The 14,784-nt window shown below is 41.6% G+C and overlaps 1 protein-coding gene across 9 annotated transcripts in view; it reads left to right on the top strand.

Annotated features, from left to right (window-relative positions):
* Window positions 1–14,784, top strand: part of RIN2 (Ras and Rab interactor 2) — a 71,336-nt gene that overhangs the window by 17,596 nt on the left and 38,956 nt on the right. For 6 of the 9 annotated variants that reach the window (XR_005955681.1, XR_005955680.1, XM_041474070.1 and 3 more), the window contains exons 2-3: window positions 4,576–4,668; window positions 11,701–11,795. The exons of 1 other annotated variant lie outside the window; for it this stretch is intronic. Coding sequence is in view for 6 of the 8 variants with exons in the window: in XM_041474070.1 (XP_041330004.1) it covers window positions 4,612–4,668; window positions 11,701–11,795 (152 nt within the window). In the remaining 2 variants the exon portion in view is untranslated. The remainder of the gene's footprint in view (window positions 1–4,575; window positions 4,669–11,700; window positions 11,796–14,784) is intronic. 2 more of the 9 variants (XM_041474072.1, XM_041474073.1) reach the window with 1 other exon arrangement.

Genomic DNA, 14,784 nt, shown 5'->3' on the forward strand with positions numbered 1-14,784 from the left:
GTTTAATTTTGCCAAGATTCAGATAAGGTCAGAGTAATTGGACAAACCAGAGCTTTGTAGGTTAGAGATGAGCACAGCCTGCTCCCTGGGACTGGCAAATGCACTAGGAGAACAGGAAAATGAACTGCATGAGGATGATTACATTTGCTGAAAATCTGAAGTACTGTGTGTATCTCTTGGCATATTGTCAAGTGTAGAGTTGCATTTGAGCAGGGTGGGGTTTTTCTACTTTTTAAAATTAAGTAAAATGTATTTCTTTTTCCTGTTTCTGGTTTCTACTTTAACCCACCAGAAAATGGATTCGCTAAATTAATTCTAGTTGTTTTAATACTATGTATTTATAAATTGCTATAAAAATTGATTGTAATATGATGCTAATTCACCATAGGTTTTACAAGTGCATCTGTAGTGGTTTCTACGTAGCTTCCATGCTTTTCTGTTATGGGGCAGTAGGGATTGTATTCCAGCTGTACCCCACTGCTGGCCAAGGGAATGCTCTGACAGGTAGCAACCAGCATTGGCTTCTGACATCAGCTGACCTTTGCCAGCTTATACTTAAGGTCTGGACTGATAATTTTCTCCTGTGTTTTCTTGGCTGCAGAACAGTAAAACCATTTCTTAATTTGCCTGAGGTAGTTTCTGGGAGAGTCTGTGCTCAGTGATTGCACAGCCTTTACAGGTAGAGAATGAAAGAGGACAGACTGAGTTACTTCAGTGGGGTAACTCACATTTAAAATACAGGAAACAAAAAAAGTGATAATTCTGTGGGCTAGCCAGCAAAAGGAAAGCTGCAGATCTCTTCCTTCAGTGGTGGCATACATGGAGTCTCTTCCTGCTATCTTTTTATCTCTGTTAGAGTCTTTCCTTACTCAGGTCTTGTTAGGTTGGCTAAAAGATCAAAAATCTTAGTTAGGAACTAAGGAACAGGAAGCTAGTGCAGTTGGATAGCCTTGACTCCTTAGGAAAGAGAAGAGGTGCGATTGTGGGAGGATTGTGGGCAGGGACTTTGTGCAGATTGCTGTGGCTGAGCTCGGGGGAGGCATACAGACAGACTGTCTCATCTTTCTTGGACTTTGGGCTAAAGAAATGGGATGTTTTGCTTTGTAAAAGCAGGATTGGAATAGGAGGATTAAAGGGAATGATCCTGAGAAGTCCAGTGAGGTGGTCATTGGCTCTAATATAGTTAAATATAAGAACATACAAAAAAATCCTAATAAAATTGCAGTAGAGGGAGTAAAGTAGGAGGTGTTTTGATGAGGAGTCAGAAGTCAGATTGCATACAAGCATGTGAAAGGTGCTCTGGCATTTCTGTGTGAATGAAAACCAGCAGGAGAAGGGAATGGAAGAAAGATAAAATGGGACCTGTTTTTTTGAAGCATACAGCTTGCATGGGCACGAACATCCATGCAGTAGCATTGGACTTGAGGGAAGTTTGCCAAGCAGACAGATCATGCCTTCTCCCTGCCCTGTCTTGTTGGTCACACACAGGAGCTCTGTCCTGGATGTGGGGAGCTGCAGGAAGGCAGTGCTGTGGGTAGGGAGTGTCTGGCACCGGCTGCCCACAGAGAGCTGGGACAAAGCCCTGGGGCACAGAGGAGGCTTCCCTCCAAATGGCCTGGCAAAAGGCCACGTGGATTACACAGCGAGCTGGCTCCTGCAGCCTGGTGACATTTCCAGGTGGGTTTCTGAGCAGGCTGCACCTGGGCAGAGTCTGGGTGAATCTGCCTCGGTGCCTGGAACACAGGAGGAGGAGAAAAACCTTCTTCTCTCCAGTAAGTGCAGGAGATGACATGCTTTGCTGACTTGCTCCACCTAGCTTCTCAATCAGAGGACTTTGTTCTGACAGCCTCATACAATCCAAGTGCAACAAGGACAACTTCAGAGCAGTGGTTTTCCAGCCTGTCTTGGATCTGAGTAATCATCAGATGTGCACGGCTATGTAGAGAAATGAAGCCTCCTTGACAATAGGTTTGTTTTTCTGCATGGTATGAAAATACCTCTCAGCTCTGAGGTAGGAGCCTGCCCTCAGGTTTTGGGTGTTGCACCCAGCCTGGCTGTCCATTTTACCAGCAAGCCCTAGTATCTTTTTGTGTTATTGGATGGTGAAAAAGAAGTATCTGCACCAAAAGAACCCTTCCCAGCAAACACAAAGAAGCCCAGCTGTGTTTCCCGTTGTGCTGATTTTAGTCAGAAATACTAAAACCCACTCAAACATGAAAAATTATTTAGGTTACCCTAAATTAATTTGAAATTATGTTGTAACCATGAAAGGTGGTAGGGATTGATTCACTGGCTGTGTGGAACTGGGAAGAGCTCAGCTGAGGCTCAAAGTTAAGATCCTACAGTTAGCAGTAATGTTGCAAAACAGTGACAATATAGAAGTTATGAAGAAGTTTGGAGCTCCAGAAGCTCTTACAAGTGAAATAAGCAGTGGTTTTATTTGAAGCTTTCTTCTGCTGTAGTCATACCACTCTTTGAAGGGCAAAAACTGTGTGTGTGTTTTCCTTCCTCTGTGGAGAATGAAGAAATACCAGCATGGTCTTGTTTTGGTAATAGGATTGCATGCAGACATCCTTGTGGTTAAAGTGAAAAAAAAAAAAAAAAAGAAAACCCATGAGATTTCCTGTGAAGGGGTTGTTGTTTGCAAATGGAGTGATTAAATACTGAGACTAGAGATGTACAGACAACTGCAGGGTCTTGCTCATAACCCTCTAATGTAACTCCTTAACACACTCAGGTGAAAATCTTCTTTCCAGAATTGATCTAAAGATTTTTTTTTTTAAATATAATTTCTTATGCTCCCTTCTTACAGAGGGGAGCAGCTGCTCTGTACCTTTGTATATGTGGCAAATGAGGAGACAGAGCTTAACTTATTTAATAGCACCTGCCAAACACCTGCTGAACATCATCTCTTGTGGGATTACTGCAGACAAGTTATTTAAGCACACTTCTAGGTGAATAAACACACTTCACAATTCTTTAGTGCTTCACCAGGAGTGTATCCTTTAAATATACTGATTTTGGAAGAAAGTTGGAATTTTTTTTTTTTTTTTTTCTCAGCACTCTTTTTTGTCTTCTCTTGCTCATCCCCTGGTGTTTGGTTTTCACAACAGTGCAGAATTCAAGATTTTACTTTCAGCCTTCAAAGTCTGCAAACCCTGCCAGGAAAACCAGCAGGTTGCTGAGCCTCCTGGCATGTCTGCCTTTTGACCAGAATGCAAGTGGAAAAATGTAACCTAGTGCTCTTGTGGTGGGATCTCTGGAAACAAGGCGAGCTATTTAAAGCTTCTGCAACATGTTAAAACTAAAATGTTTCTTTTCTCCTGCTTGTACCTCTCTGTTTTCTCAAGTACTTTTGCTTGCCAGGGTTTTTTATTTAATCCTTCTGCCTTGGTCTTCTTTACCCGTGTCAATTCTTTCTCATAAGGCATTAGAGGGAAGCAGAAGCATTCATGTGTTTGGTGTGGGGATCTGTCAGATTTGGGGTTTTACCTGTCACCATTCTCTGTCCCAGCTGGTTTGTTCTGCTCTGTCTCCCTCTGCAGCCACACCACTAAACTTGGTTTTCACTGCTGCTGACAGCCTTTTATTTTAATTTCTGCTTGTATCAAATCAAAAGCTGTGTCTCTACTCTGTAATTGTTTGCATTTGTATTATTTGCCCCTTCTGGTAGCTGCAACTTCCAACATAACTCCCTGCTATGTGGTTGGAAAACGTGTGTGCAAGGAGAAAGGCTGTTTAAATACAGTTACAGCTCACCTGTAAAAATCCTAGGATGACATCTTAGCCATGGAACTGAATCCTGCTTAGTTCAGAAGCTGATTCACAAATTACTGGTGTGAATTGGTTGTGACTTTAGAAGAACTCTGCTATTCTACTTTCAGATGGAGATCACCCTCTTGATATTCCTCATATGATGGATGCATTAATGTATTATCCTGGGTGTTGAACTGTTAGTTCGGTTACCTGGTAGCTGAAAATGCCACTTCTTCCTAAATTCATCTTCATTTCCTGACTTGAATATGACTCAGTTGCATTTTAGAAATCTGAAGCAGCTTTTTTTGGGGGCTGTTAGGGTTTTTTGTTGTTGTTGTTTGTTGGTTTTTACTTTAATGGTAGAGTGTTTTCTCCCTTTTGGGTGATGTTAAACTGTTTTTTTTCCCCCTCCTGATAAGTCCTGCTAATACTGTAATATTTGAGAGTGGATTGTAATGACATCTAACATTTTGTTCTGTTTGTACTGCAGACTGAGGTCAAGTAAACAAAGAAAGCAATCATTATGTTTTAGCATTCTTTTTTAATGAGCACATTAAAATCTAGTCACAGCTACAGGATCAGCTGTGAAAAAGAAGGGAGAGATACTGAACTCTGAGTAGCACTGTATTTTTGAAGCAGTTTATGGAAAAATAATGGACTGAGGGGATATGTAAGGACTCTGGTAGGAAATAAATGGCACGATGTTGTTGACGGAAAGGGTTTGGCAGAAGGCTTGTTGTGACTGTTTCTGTGGCTTAGAATTGCAGAGGAATTTCCTACAGGCTGGACTAACCCTTCCAAACATGTGTCTGCTTTTAGGAGATCAAGGCATACAGTGGAGTCTTCTCAGGGAAGATGTCGTCTTTGACAATGAGAACTCGTTGTGTGGACAAAAGAGGAAGTTTCTTTAAGGTAAATGGGATACTTACACAGAACAAAAAGTATTTCACATTTTATGTGAAATGAGTGCAGCAGAATGTGCAGTACTCTCTGTGATACATAGTAAGCCTTTTCTGTAAAACAGGAAGTACTTCTTGAGCATTTCTTTTTACAGGCAGATTTGTGGCTGGATCACCCCCCAGTTATTTCACATGTATATTTTTTCTGTACATGGAAAGAGTGGAATATTTGGTGTAAAATAGGTCATGGCTTTCTTTGCTGCTAGTGCTGAAAACATAAGCTTTATTGTGGACAGGCATAAAATTACTTGAGCCTTCATAAACTGGATTTGTGTCACTTAAAGTTGTGCTACAGATTTATGATTTCCATTACTGGATTGAAAATTGGTTTCATTTCCTTGCCTATTTTGAGAACAACTGGCATCCCAAAAAGCCAGGCTGCAGTAGGAGTTACCAGAGCAGTTTTGAAAAGATGATGTGCCAGGGTCACAGTGTCTGCCTTGCTGGGCAGGGTTTTGCTTTAGGGAACCATCAAAATTTACAAGTGCTTTTGGGCACTGAATTAAGCAATCACATCCCTTAGACTATTCATCACTTACTGTAGCTTCTTCCAGTGAAAGATGCTAACGCTGCTGTCTTGGGGTGTTGCTGTTTCCATTCCTTCTCTTCCTCTGGGGCAGAAGTTTCCCTTGGGGAAATCTTTAGGAAGTGAACGATCAATGCTGCAGTGACATCATGTTTTCCTTTGTCTTGCCCAGCAATTACCAAGGTCATCCAGTGACTGGGAACCATCTCTCAGTTCTGCAACACACTCCAGCTACCTCTCATAACTCAGGAGTACAAACATCAGCCTTGTTGATAGCATGCCACAGCCAAATAGGGAGAACAGCCTTACTTTCCAAATCACAGCAAGGAACTGTCTCAGTTCCAAGAAATATCTCTAGGTTGTCTCTTGCATGTATGCTGAAGGACTGCTGATGTCAGATGGGACTGTGAGCAAGCACCCAGTCATTTTCTGCAGTCCTTTGGGATCTCCTTATGTAATTCTTATGTAGAAAATAGATGCTGGAACAGCTGTTTTATTCATGATCATGGGGTTGCAGTTACTCTGAATGATTAGAAATGCAGTCTGCAGTCTGCCTGGGCAATTTCAAGAAATATTGTCAGTTAGAAAACTTAAGGTCCTACATTTTCTTAAGGACATGCTGGCAGGGAAGAAGATGCCTCCAAGGTACTTTTCCAGACCTCTCACCATCCCTGGGAAGGTTGCACTGTTGGACCGTGGTTCTGAGCCCAGAGTGTGGGATTGGAAGCTGCAGGCAGTCAGTGTGCCCAGCCTGTGTGCAGTGCACCTGGTAGCTTGTGTGTGTACAGTGAAATTACCTTTTATTTCCTCCCTCCACCATGCGAGCAGAATTGTGACAACATTTACATTTGTTTGCTACAGCTGAGCTGATGAGCAAGCAAAATACTTGGCACATGAGATTTTTTGAGTTTGCATTATTTTCATTTGCTTTGTCTGTCTGTGTTTAGGAGACCTAGTAATCAAGATATGGCCTTTTATCCCTGCTGATCTGTTCTTCAGTGTGCTCTCCCTCATGGGCAGACTGTCCCCTGTACTTGCACATGGCTCTCACGTTGTACTTGTTAATTTGCAGTTGCCTGAGAAACCTTTACCACGTTGGTGTGCAGATTCTCAGGGCACTTAAATCTTCTTAAGGGAGTATCTTACCATTCTCAGCAACGTTTGCCAAAAAAATCGCTGACAAATACCAGTTGGGAAATTCCAACTTTATCTTTTCTGGTTCGTAAGTAGTTCTCATTGCTACAGCTTCTAACCATCTCTTAGGGTTTTTTTCACAGCCATTCTTTTGACTGTAGCACACAAGGAAAACAGTATTGTCCCCATTTTAGACAGGGCAGAAGTCTGTAGTTTTAGAGGCTAAATTCTGTGGACTCTACACCTTGTGATTGGTGAATGCTCAGAGCCAGCTAGTAGTAAGAATGAGGCAGTGATGGGGTTAGTCTTGGATAATTCTGGGACTGAATAGCTTGCCAGAGGTTACAGAGAGGGTCTGTGGTAAGGCAAGGGGCTGAATATATGTCTCTGACAAATGTCCTCTTCACTGAATTATCCTCCTTCTCATCAAAGTGTTCCAGTGTTTACTGAACTGGCACCAGAGGTTTTACACCATTAAGGCTTTTCAGTTCCAAAATCAAGCATCACGTAAAACTTTGTTTCTGATGAATAAGATACTGAACAACGTCAGTGGCCGTGAGAATTCATAGCTCACCAGAATCTGCAGACGTGTATCAAAACATTGGATTGTATTCCGAGGCTTGCACAAGCTCAGAAGCAGCGTTCTCAGATGGGCTCGTCTCTGGCACTTGGCCACCTCATCACACAGGGCCCTCTGTGAGGGCTGCTACGTTCTGCTTATCAAAACAGGAAGGAAAAGATGTGATGCCAAAGAGGATGCAGGTCTCCAGAAAGAATGAAAAATGAGATGCTGGCAGGAAGGGGGAGTGGTAAGTGCCGAGGCTCATTTGTCCAGTCTGATTCTAATCTCGCTGTCTGCAGCCCGTGTCCCCTTGCCAGATTAGAAGCACCCATTTTACCTTTTTCTCTTGAGTTCTTGTATCTCAGGGCTTGAAAACATTCTGCAGTGGTCATCTTGGCTGACTCTTTTAGTGTCTTCTAAGAATGATGGCAGTTTTGTTAGTTCTCTGTACAAGCTTATTTATATTTCAACACAAAGAACAGGAATTCAGTTGTCACGCAGTTTTTTCTAAAAATGTCTGGGAACAGACATCAAATCAAAGTCACCTGTCTTCTTCTTGGGAACAGGAAACTCTTCAAGTCAAGTGAGTAATAAGAGCTGTAGTTACGCTGGGCTTCTGGGAGAGGCCCTGTCTATATCAGGTCCTGGCCATGTGCTTTCTTTCCCTGATGGACGGCAGTGATGTGACAATAGAGCAGCTTCACAAATGTGACTGGAGCCCCTTGGGAGCGACTTGCCTCTGGTGAGCACACTGACTTTTGCTGCTTGCAAACCATCCTGAACGATGCAAAGCAAAGTAGATGTTATGGTGAGAGAATGCTGGCGTGCTGAGGTGCCACGTCTGTGGGCTGTGTGTAGGAGTTTCACTGTCACCCTTGCCAGCTCCCAAAAACTGAGCTCAGTCTTGCTGAGCTCCAAATCAATTGACAGTAAGCAGAGTGTGGTGGGTTATGAAAGGAAATGCTGTGGTTTAAGATGTTTGCATTTTATTATTTCATTCATGGATGTTAGGAATGTAAACAGTTAGTGCATGGGAATTTGGCAATCTAATGTTTAGGATAGATTTGGTTAGGCAATACTGTACTGGGCTGCTGTGTGAATTCATGTTGTCTGAGTCATAATTATTATTTGGGTTTACAGTGGTTATACTGTAGTGTCTTTTGAATTTACAGAACAGTGCTTTATCAGAAGTAAGTTCCAAAGGAAAAATCATTGTGCACAAAAATAGCTATTTTATAATGTTATATAAGATCTCATTTTGTTCTTTATGAAATACTGATTAATTAACTGCCTGAGAAGGTGTCATATTTCCAAATACATTTTTCAGGTAAACCTTCTCTTTCAATAGCATAGCAGGGTAATATCTATTTCACAGACCTAAACAGTCCCCACCAGATTTCTTCTGATTACTGTTTAAGTCTTTGGGCTCATGTATGCTGTTCTACACTAACAGAGGCCTCTGACAAATGTATACATCCACTTCTGTTGCATTTTCCTTTGGAAGTTGCCTTTTACCCTGTTGATTTCAAGTCTGTTAAACCAAGGGCTGGGTTTTCCCATTATTTCCAGCCAATTTCCATACTTGTTGCAAATAGAACAGTCTCTTTGAAGAATTCCAATAATCTTAGCCTTGCACTTAAAAGGCAGAGCCTTTTGCTATTGCTTGTTTCCTCAGGACTGGAGCTAATAATAGTACATACCCAGGATCTTTCCTGTGTTTTGTAGAAACATGTTATTAACAGCTCATCTTCTATGATGCTAGTCACATGTGCATCACGTGTGCTGTATAATCACCAGAAGTTTCATTGATCCTAAATACTGGGAAATGCTGTCATAAAATTATGACTACACTTTACATTTTTTGTTAGAAAAATGCTGTTGTAACAGGATGTGTCAGTTAATTGCAAGGATACACAAATGATGCAACTCCGTAAGGTTTTCTTTTCTTAAATCAAGGGAAGAGCAACTTTTTTGTCATTAAAGAGAATTTAAGGAAAATTAGTTGGAAATTGCAGAAAATATCGGTGGTTTATTCTAGAAAAAAAAATGAGGGATTTTGCAGGTCAGTTTGGGGTTTGATGCCACACTGTGACCTGGTTTCCTTGTCCAGAGTGTATTGACTTTTCCGAGACTAAGGCTGATTTGTCCTGGAGGCTATGTAGCATACCCAAGAAATTCAGCCTGTAGAATAGAATGTGAGCATAAGGCTGCTTGAAACATGCCATTTTGTTTAAGTCCTCTTTAGAATAAGAAGCAAAGTTGCTAAACCTGGAAGACTTCCTCTCAGGAATAATTTCTGCAGAGTTCTCTTCGAGGCAGGCATACAAATTCAGAAGCATTAAGATTACTTCGCTGTTAGCACAGTTTGGATGAGAGTTCTTTGCTGTAGCGCCCTGAGATTTTGTTTTCTGGGAGGGAGGTGGGTTTTGTCACAGCTCGGGTCAAAGCCTGCTAACAGAGTTAACTCAGTTGCCAGCCAGGTAATGGCACAGCAAAGCAGGCATGGAGGAGGTGGCTGAAAATACATGGAGCTCATACTTTGTGTGCTTTGAGGGAGAGGTGCTGAAAAGCTCCTTTGTTGTGCACACTGTTGGCCTTGGAGACACTTAAGTCTCTGTGGATGTGTCAGAGAACAGGGCACACCACTGTGATGGCTCTTTATGGCCACAGTTGATCTTACTGTGATATTGTGTTGATGCTGCCCATGAAGAGGAGCTCCTTGTGCAGAGATTGATGGGGAGTGGCAGCTCAGCTTTCATGCAGCGGGCAGCTGAAGCAGCTTTGCAAGGGTGCTTTGCTGGCAGTGCAGAAATTCAGCCCCCTCTGGCTGCTCCCTGAGGCTGGCCTGTGTTCCTCGTGTTGCCCCTTGGAATGGTCAGGGAGGCATTGCTCACATCTGGCTGCAGTGACTCAGGGTTTGGGAATCAGCAGGTGGAATGTCTTGGCAGTGTCAATGGTACACGTGGCTGCTGTCACCGAAACTACGGGAAAAACAAAAACTCTCCAACAGCAATCTTTAGTGCTAGAGAAGTAAGGCATTACTTTATTCTTGCCAGGATGTTGTTCTGGCCAGGATATGCAACAGAAACCAGTTCATCCACACATTGCCCTGGTTATGCAGAGAAACTCATTCCATCACACAAGTCTTTGTTAGATTTTTCACATTTGTCAAAACCCAGAGAAATTCATTGGTTCAATGTTCGCTGCTCCCAAGGTATTTAGTATTTGGTTTCATATTGGTTATTGGTTTGCCTTTAATGTTGATTAGTTTCTCATTCTTCATTCTCTTATCTGTCCCTTCCCAGACCAGGAGTCTTGGACCATGCCAGGGGTGATGTTTGGAGTTGACATTCGTTAATGGTTGTTATCTCTTCTGTATCTTCTTTTTTCTGTGCTGCTCCCAGTCTGCTGAGATGTTAAGCTCATCAGACCTGGAGTGGTGGAACAGTCCTTTGAAAAGAAACTTCAATTCATTTCCCCCTGGGTAAAGGCAATCAAAACGCCTGACTAAAGTTATATTAAAAAATGCTAAACTTCATATAATTTCCAGCACTGGGAACTATGACTTGGACAGAAGAAAAATCCTTGGGGTGTGGGTAATGGTAATTCATTCTTTCATAAGGTTCATTCATTGGAGTTGGCCAATAAGTTGTAAGCAGAGACTAAAACTTCTTTTGAATTGATTGGAATAATGGTGCTCAGCAAAGGAGAGTGTGAATTTCTCAGGCGGAGCAAAAATTCCAATGTAACAATTTAGGAAAGTGATGCCTGCAATTCTTTGAAAATGCTGCTGCACTGAATTGCCTGCCCTGAGTGGGACTCAGGCTCGTACCTTCAGGACAGCTGTGAAGAGTGTTCTCACTTGGACACCAAAGCTGGTTTTGCTTCATAAGCCAGGGTTTTTGTTTGTTCTGATGTGCAGGGGTGGTGGTGGCGATCGCTGCATCACTGCAAACCTTTTATTAGGTTCCCTCCTGGCAGGAGAGGGGGAACCCTGCTGGGGTTTATAGGCTGGCATGGTGTGGCATGACATGCAAACTTGATGCATGGGCAGCAAAGAAGTGTTCAAGAGAGCAGCCTTTGCAAATTTCATGGTTGGTTTCTGCTCAACAAAATGTTTCCCTAAAGTCTGGCTAGCAAATTCTGCATTTCTCAGGATATAACCTTAGTGCTAATCTTACCTACCTTAAAATGAGTTTTTGCTCTCATACCCAGAATTAGATTGGTGTTCTACCTAAGCTGAAGGGGGTTGCAAGGCAATTCTTTTTTAATTGAATTGTTGTGTTCAAGTGGAGGCCAAAACCTAATGTGAAAAGCAGCCACCCACTCCCTTCTTGCTTCATTGCTTTTCATCCTCCACAGTATCGTAATGCTGGCTTAGTGTCCCTTCTGAAATAAAACTCTTGCTTGTGGAATTCTTCTAATTTTTTTATTTTTGAGAAGGTAAATGCTATGAACAGCTAAATAATTTAGTTCTTGTAAGATGTATAATGCACAGAGTTTGCAAATTTATTCCATTTAAATGAAAAAGCTAGCCAAACTGGAAGGTTTTGTACTGGCGCAAAACAGGAATTACTCTTCCTCTGAGAACCTTTATACGTGGCCCCAACCCTTACTTGTTCCTTTGCGAGGGGAAGTCCAGATAGGATGCGATTTTACAAAAAAAGAAAAAGTTTGTAATCTCTGGTGACTAAACTTGCCCTGGCTTCTTTTCCACGCCTCTTCCACTCACTTGATGTCATACTATTTTTGTCCCTTTCTAGCTCATTGACACAATTGCCTCAGAAATCGGAGAACTGAAACAGGAGATGGTACAGACAGATCTCACAGTGGAAGATGAATCTGCTGATTGGCAAAGGTGATTAAAATGTTTATTTTCATGGTTCTGGAGAGTCTACCACAACAGGAATGTTTTCATTGTGCTTTCTTCTTGGGTGGCTTATGTCCTAGCACTTTTCTCCCTGGCAGCATAGGAGGTGTAGATAATCTTACTCTTGATCCAAGGAATTTGCCTCTATACAGGAGATTCATTGTTTGGTGTATTTGCCTTAATATCTTCTAATTGCAACTGAGCTTCACTTCCTTGTTAAAAACCTTGGGTACTGATGAATGTCTAAAGCAGGAAACTACTACCATTATTACCATTGTCTGTGGCACAGCTTTGCTTTCACGCTGTAAAGACAAAATGTCCATTGCTTCAAGTGGCTCTTTGAAGACTCAAGATGCAATAACATGACTTATTTATGCTGTCAGGTTAGGAAGTAAAATATTGAATGCTATGAGCTGATGCATATGTGGGTTATGTGTTTAAGTTAATTTATATATGAGTAACTTGCACATGAAAAAAATAAAATTGTACCTTTAAGTGGGCAGAATGGGAGCCCAGCATTTTGGCTTTTCTTGAACAGTTACATCTGCTAAACATCTGGAGGATAATCAGTATTTTAGGCCTTGTGTTAAGAAGAGAACACATTTTTGCACTTACCTGAAATATTTGTTGCAAGAGGAAAGCAACCAGTGGTAGGTGTTGTGTTTTATCTGACTGCATGGTCTTGGCCAGCCCTGGAGCTGGTGGACTTTGTTCTTCTAGCAGTGAGTTAATGAAGTGGAAAACTGTTTTTAGAATTATATCCAAGATTTTTAGCTCTTTTTCTTCCAGTGAATTTTATTGAAATCTGCTAGAACTTAAAACAAAGCATATGTAGATTATTTTCAAAAACATTAAGCAGCAGCTTTGTTGGCCAAGTAGTAAAGAATGTAAGACAGTTGAACTAATTAAACTTCTTGGCTATGGCCCTGGTTGAACATTACTCCAGTTTTAAAGCTTTTGAGAACACAGTTCTTTTAGAGGGGCAGAAAGGACACTTTCTTCATTTTGTGAATTCAGCTAATTAACTTCAGCTACTTTTCAGTTAAGAAGATGCTTCTTATATCTTTGAATACATCATATTCATGAAAGACTAAGGTCTGCTGATTCTAAAATCTTGGTGGAAGCACTTAGCTGGAACAGTCAACTAAACCTCCCCATTTTACAGATCATGAGTTTTCTTTCTATTCATTTTTTAAATGGATTTTCAATCTTAATTTGTTCATCTTGACTGCAAAACATATTTTGATTTAAGATATGTAAGTAAACCTATCATGAAAAAGTGAATAATGCAATTTCCATGAAAAATAATAATAGCCATCAAAAAGTTATTTTTTGTCACTTCAAGATGATAATGTGAAATATGAAGTCTGAATAAATGAGCTAAAGTCAAACCTACTATGACTACAAAATTCAGAACTGCATGCTTCTATGTAAGGAAGAAGTTGTATCAAAGTTGGTAAGTTAAGTAATGTAGTTGTGCACTGACACCTTTTTTTTTTTAATATAGTGGTACAGAGCAAGATTATAGTATTTTCAACAAGAGCTTTCTGGAGTTCTTATTTAAACTAGACACCTCACAAGGCTGTGTTTACTGTCATAACTTTATTTCTTCGTAGTTAATTTAAAACTTGGCAGTTAATGGAGTTTTCTCTTATTGCTTTCTGCAGTTCAGAGTTGGTGTCTTGATAGGACCTTTGGATTTGCATCTAGGGATATTTGAGCTCAATGGAATGTCCGTTTTCTTTGCTCTTTTTCCACCTTAGCAGGTATCCACAGACACCCAGAGCAGTTCTGGAAAGGCAGGCATTGCAGAGGTTTTGGCTGAATTCAGAAAGATAAGGACATGAAATTGTGTGTCTGCAGCCTTAGTATTGTGGTTTGGGTTTTTTTGTGGTTATGTGGTGACTTTCAGATTTATACTCCTCATCTTATATACTCCTTTCTTTTGGGCTCATTTCTCCTTTTCATACAGTATGGCCCAAGTAATATCAAGAATGAATCAAGGGTGCACTTTGGCTTGTAAATATGTAAAAGCCAGGCAAAAAAAAAAAAAAAAAGGCTTGCAAAAATGTGTTTTAAGAGGGACTGTTTCAGTATCCCACTTTGTTGATGCCTCACCTGTTTTGCAGTGCAGACATTTATCTCAATAATTCAAATGAGAGGAGTTGTCAGAAAAGGCAATTAGTGGGACAGATTTCTGTCATGCCATTCCGGTGACCTTTGAAAGAGTAACAAGAGAGCTTCTGCATGCAGTGGCAGCCCAGGAGCATGTGGGACAGGTCTGGTGGCACCTGGATGATCTTTTAGGAGGCTCCAGGCCCTTGCACATCTGTGTGGATGTCCATGAGGGGCCAACGCTTCCTGCTGTCCTTCTGGAGGGAAGGCTGTAAAGCTCCAGGTTTCGCAGGGCACTTGGTGCCTGTGGAATAGTTCAGGGATGCTTTGCTGGTGGTGGCAGCTGCAGCAGCTTATTTCCTTCCTGTTCTGTTGCCGTGGAAGGAACAGGGCAGAGCTTTGCTCCCTGCCTTAGGTCCTGCACTGCGCAGCCCTCACGCTGCTGTCTTTTCCAGAGCAGTTACTCGCTTCACTAGAGCCATCTTCTGTCCAGCACAGAGAACCATTTCTGTTACTGCTGACAGGCTGGCAAGTATCCAGAAACCTTCTTCCCAGCTGCCTTGCCTTGTCCTTTTAGCTGTAATGGGATGCAGGAGGAAGTCACCAGTGGCTCTCTGCCTCTCCCAGCTGATGCTCAGTATGACTGTATAGACTGGGCTGGGGTGATTAGGAGCTGTTAGATTTACAGAAATCCAGGCATTTTGCAGTGGATAGTCAAACTGAGTTAACTGTGAGGTGGTTAACTGTTGTGGGACTGGAGTCAGGTTCACATCATGACCAAGGATCATTCTGGTTAAAAGCTTGAGCCTGATCCTTGTCATTTTTACTGTGAGCTAAGTCTAATCAGGATGCAGCACTGCAT

The sequence above is a fragment of the Pyrgilauda ruficollis genome, unplaced genomic scaffold (assembly GCF_017590135.1).
Source record: "Pyrgilauda ruficollis isolate IOZ18807 unplaced genomic scaffold, ASM1759013v1 scaffold31, whole genome shotgun sequence".
Classification (NCBI taxonomy): Eukaryota; Metazoa; Chordata; class Aves; order Passeriformes; family Passeridae; genus Pyrgilauda; species Pyrgilauda ruficollis.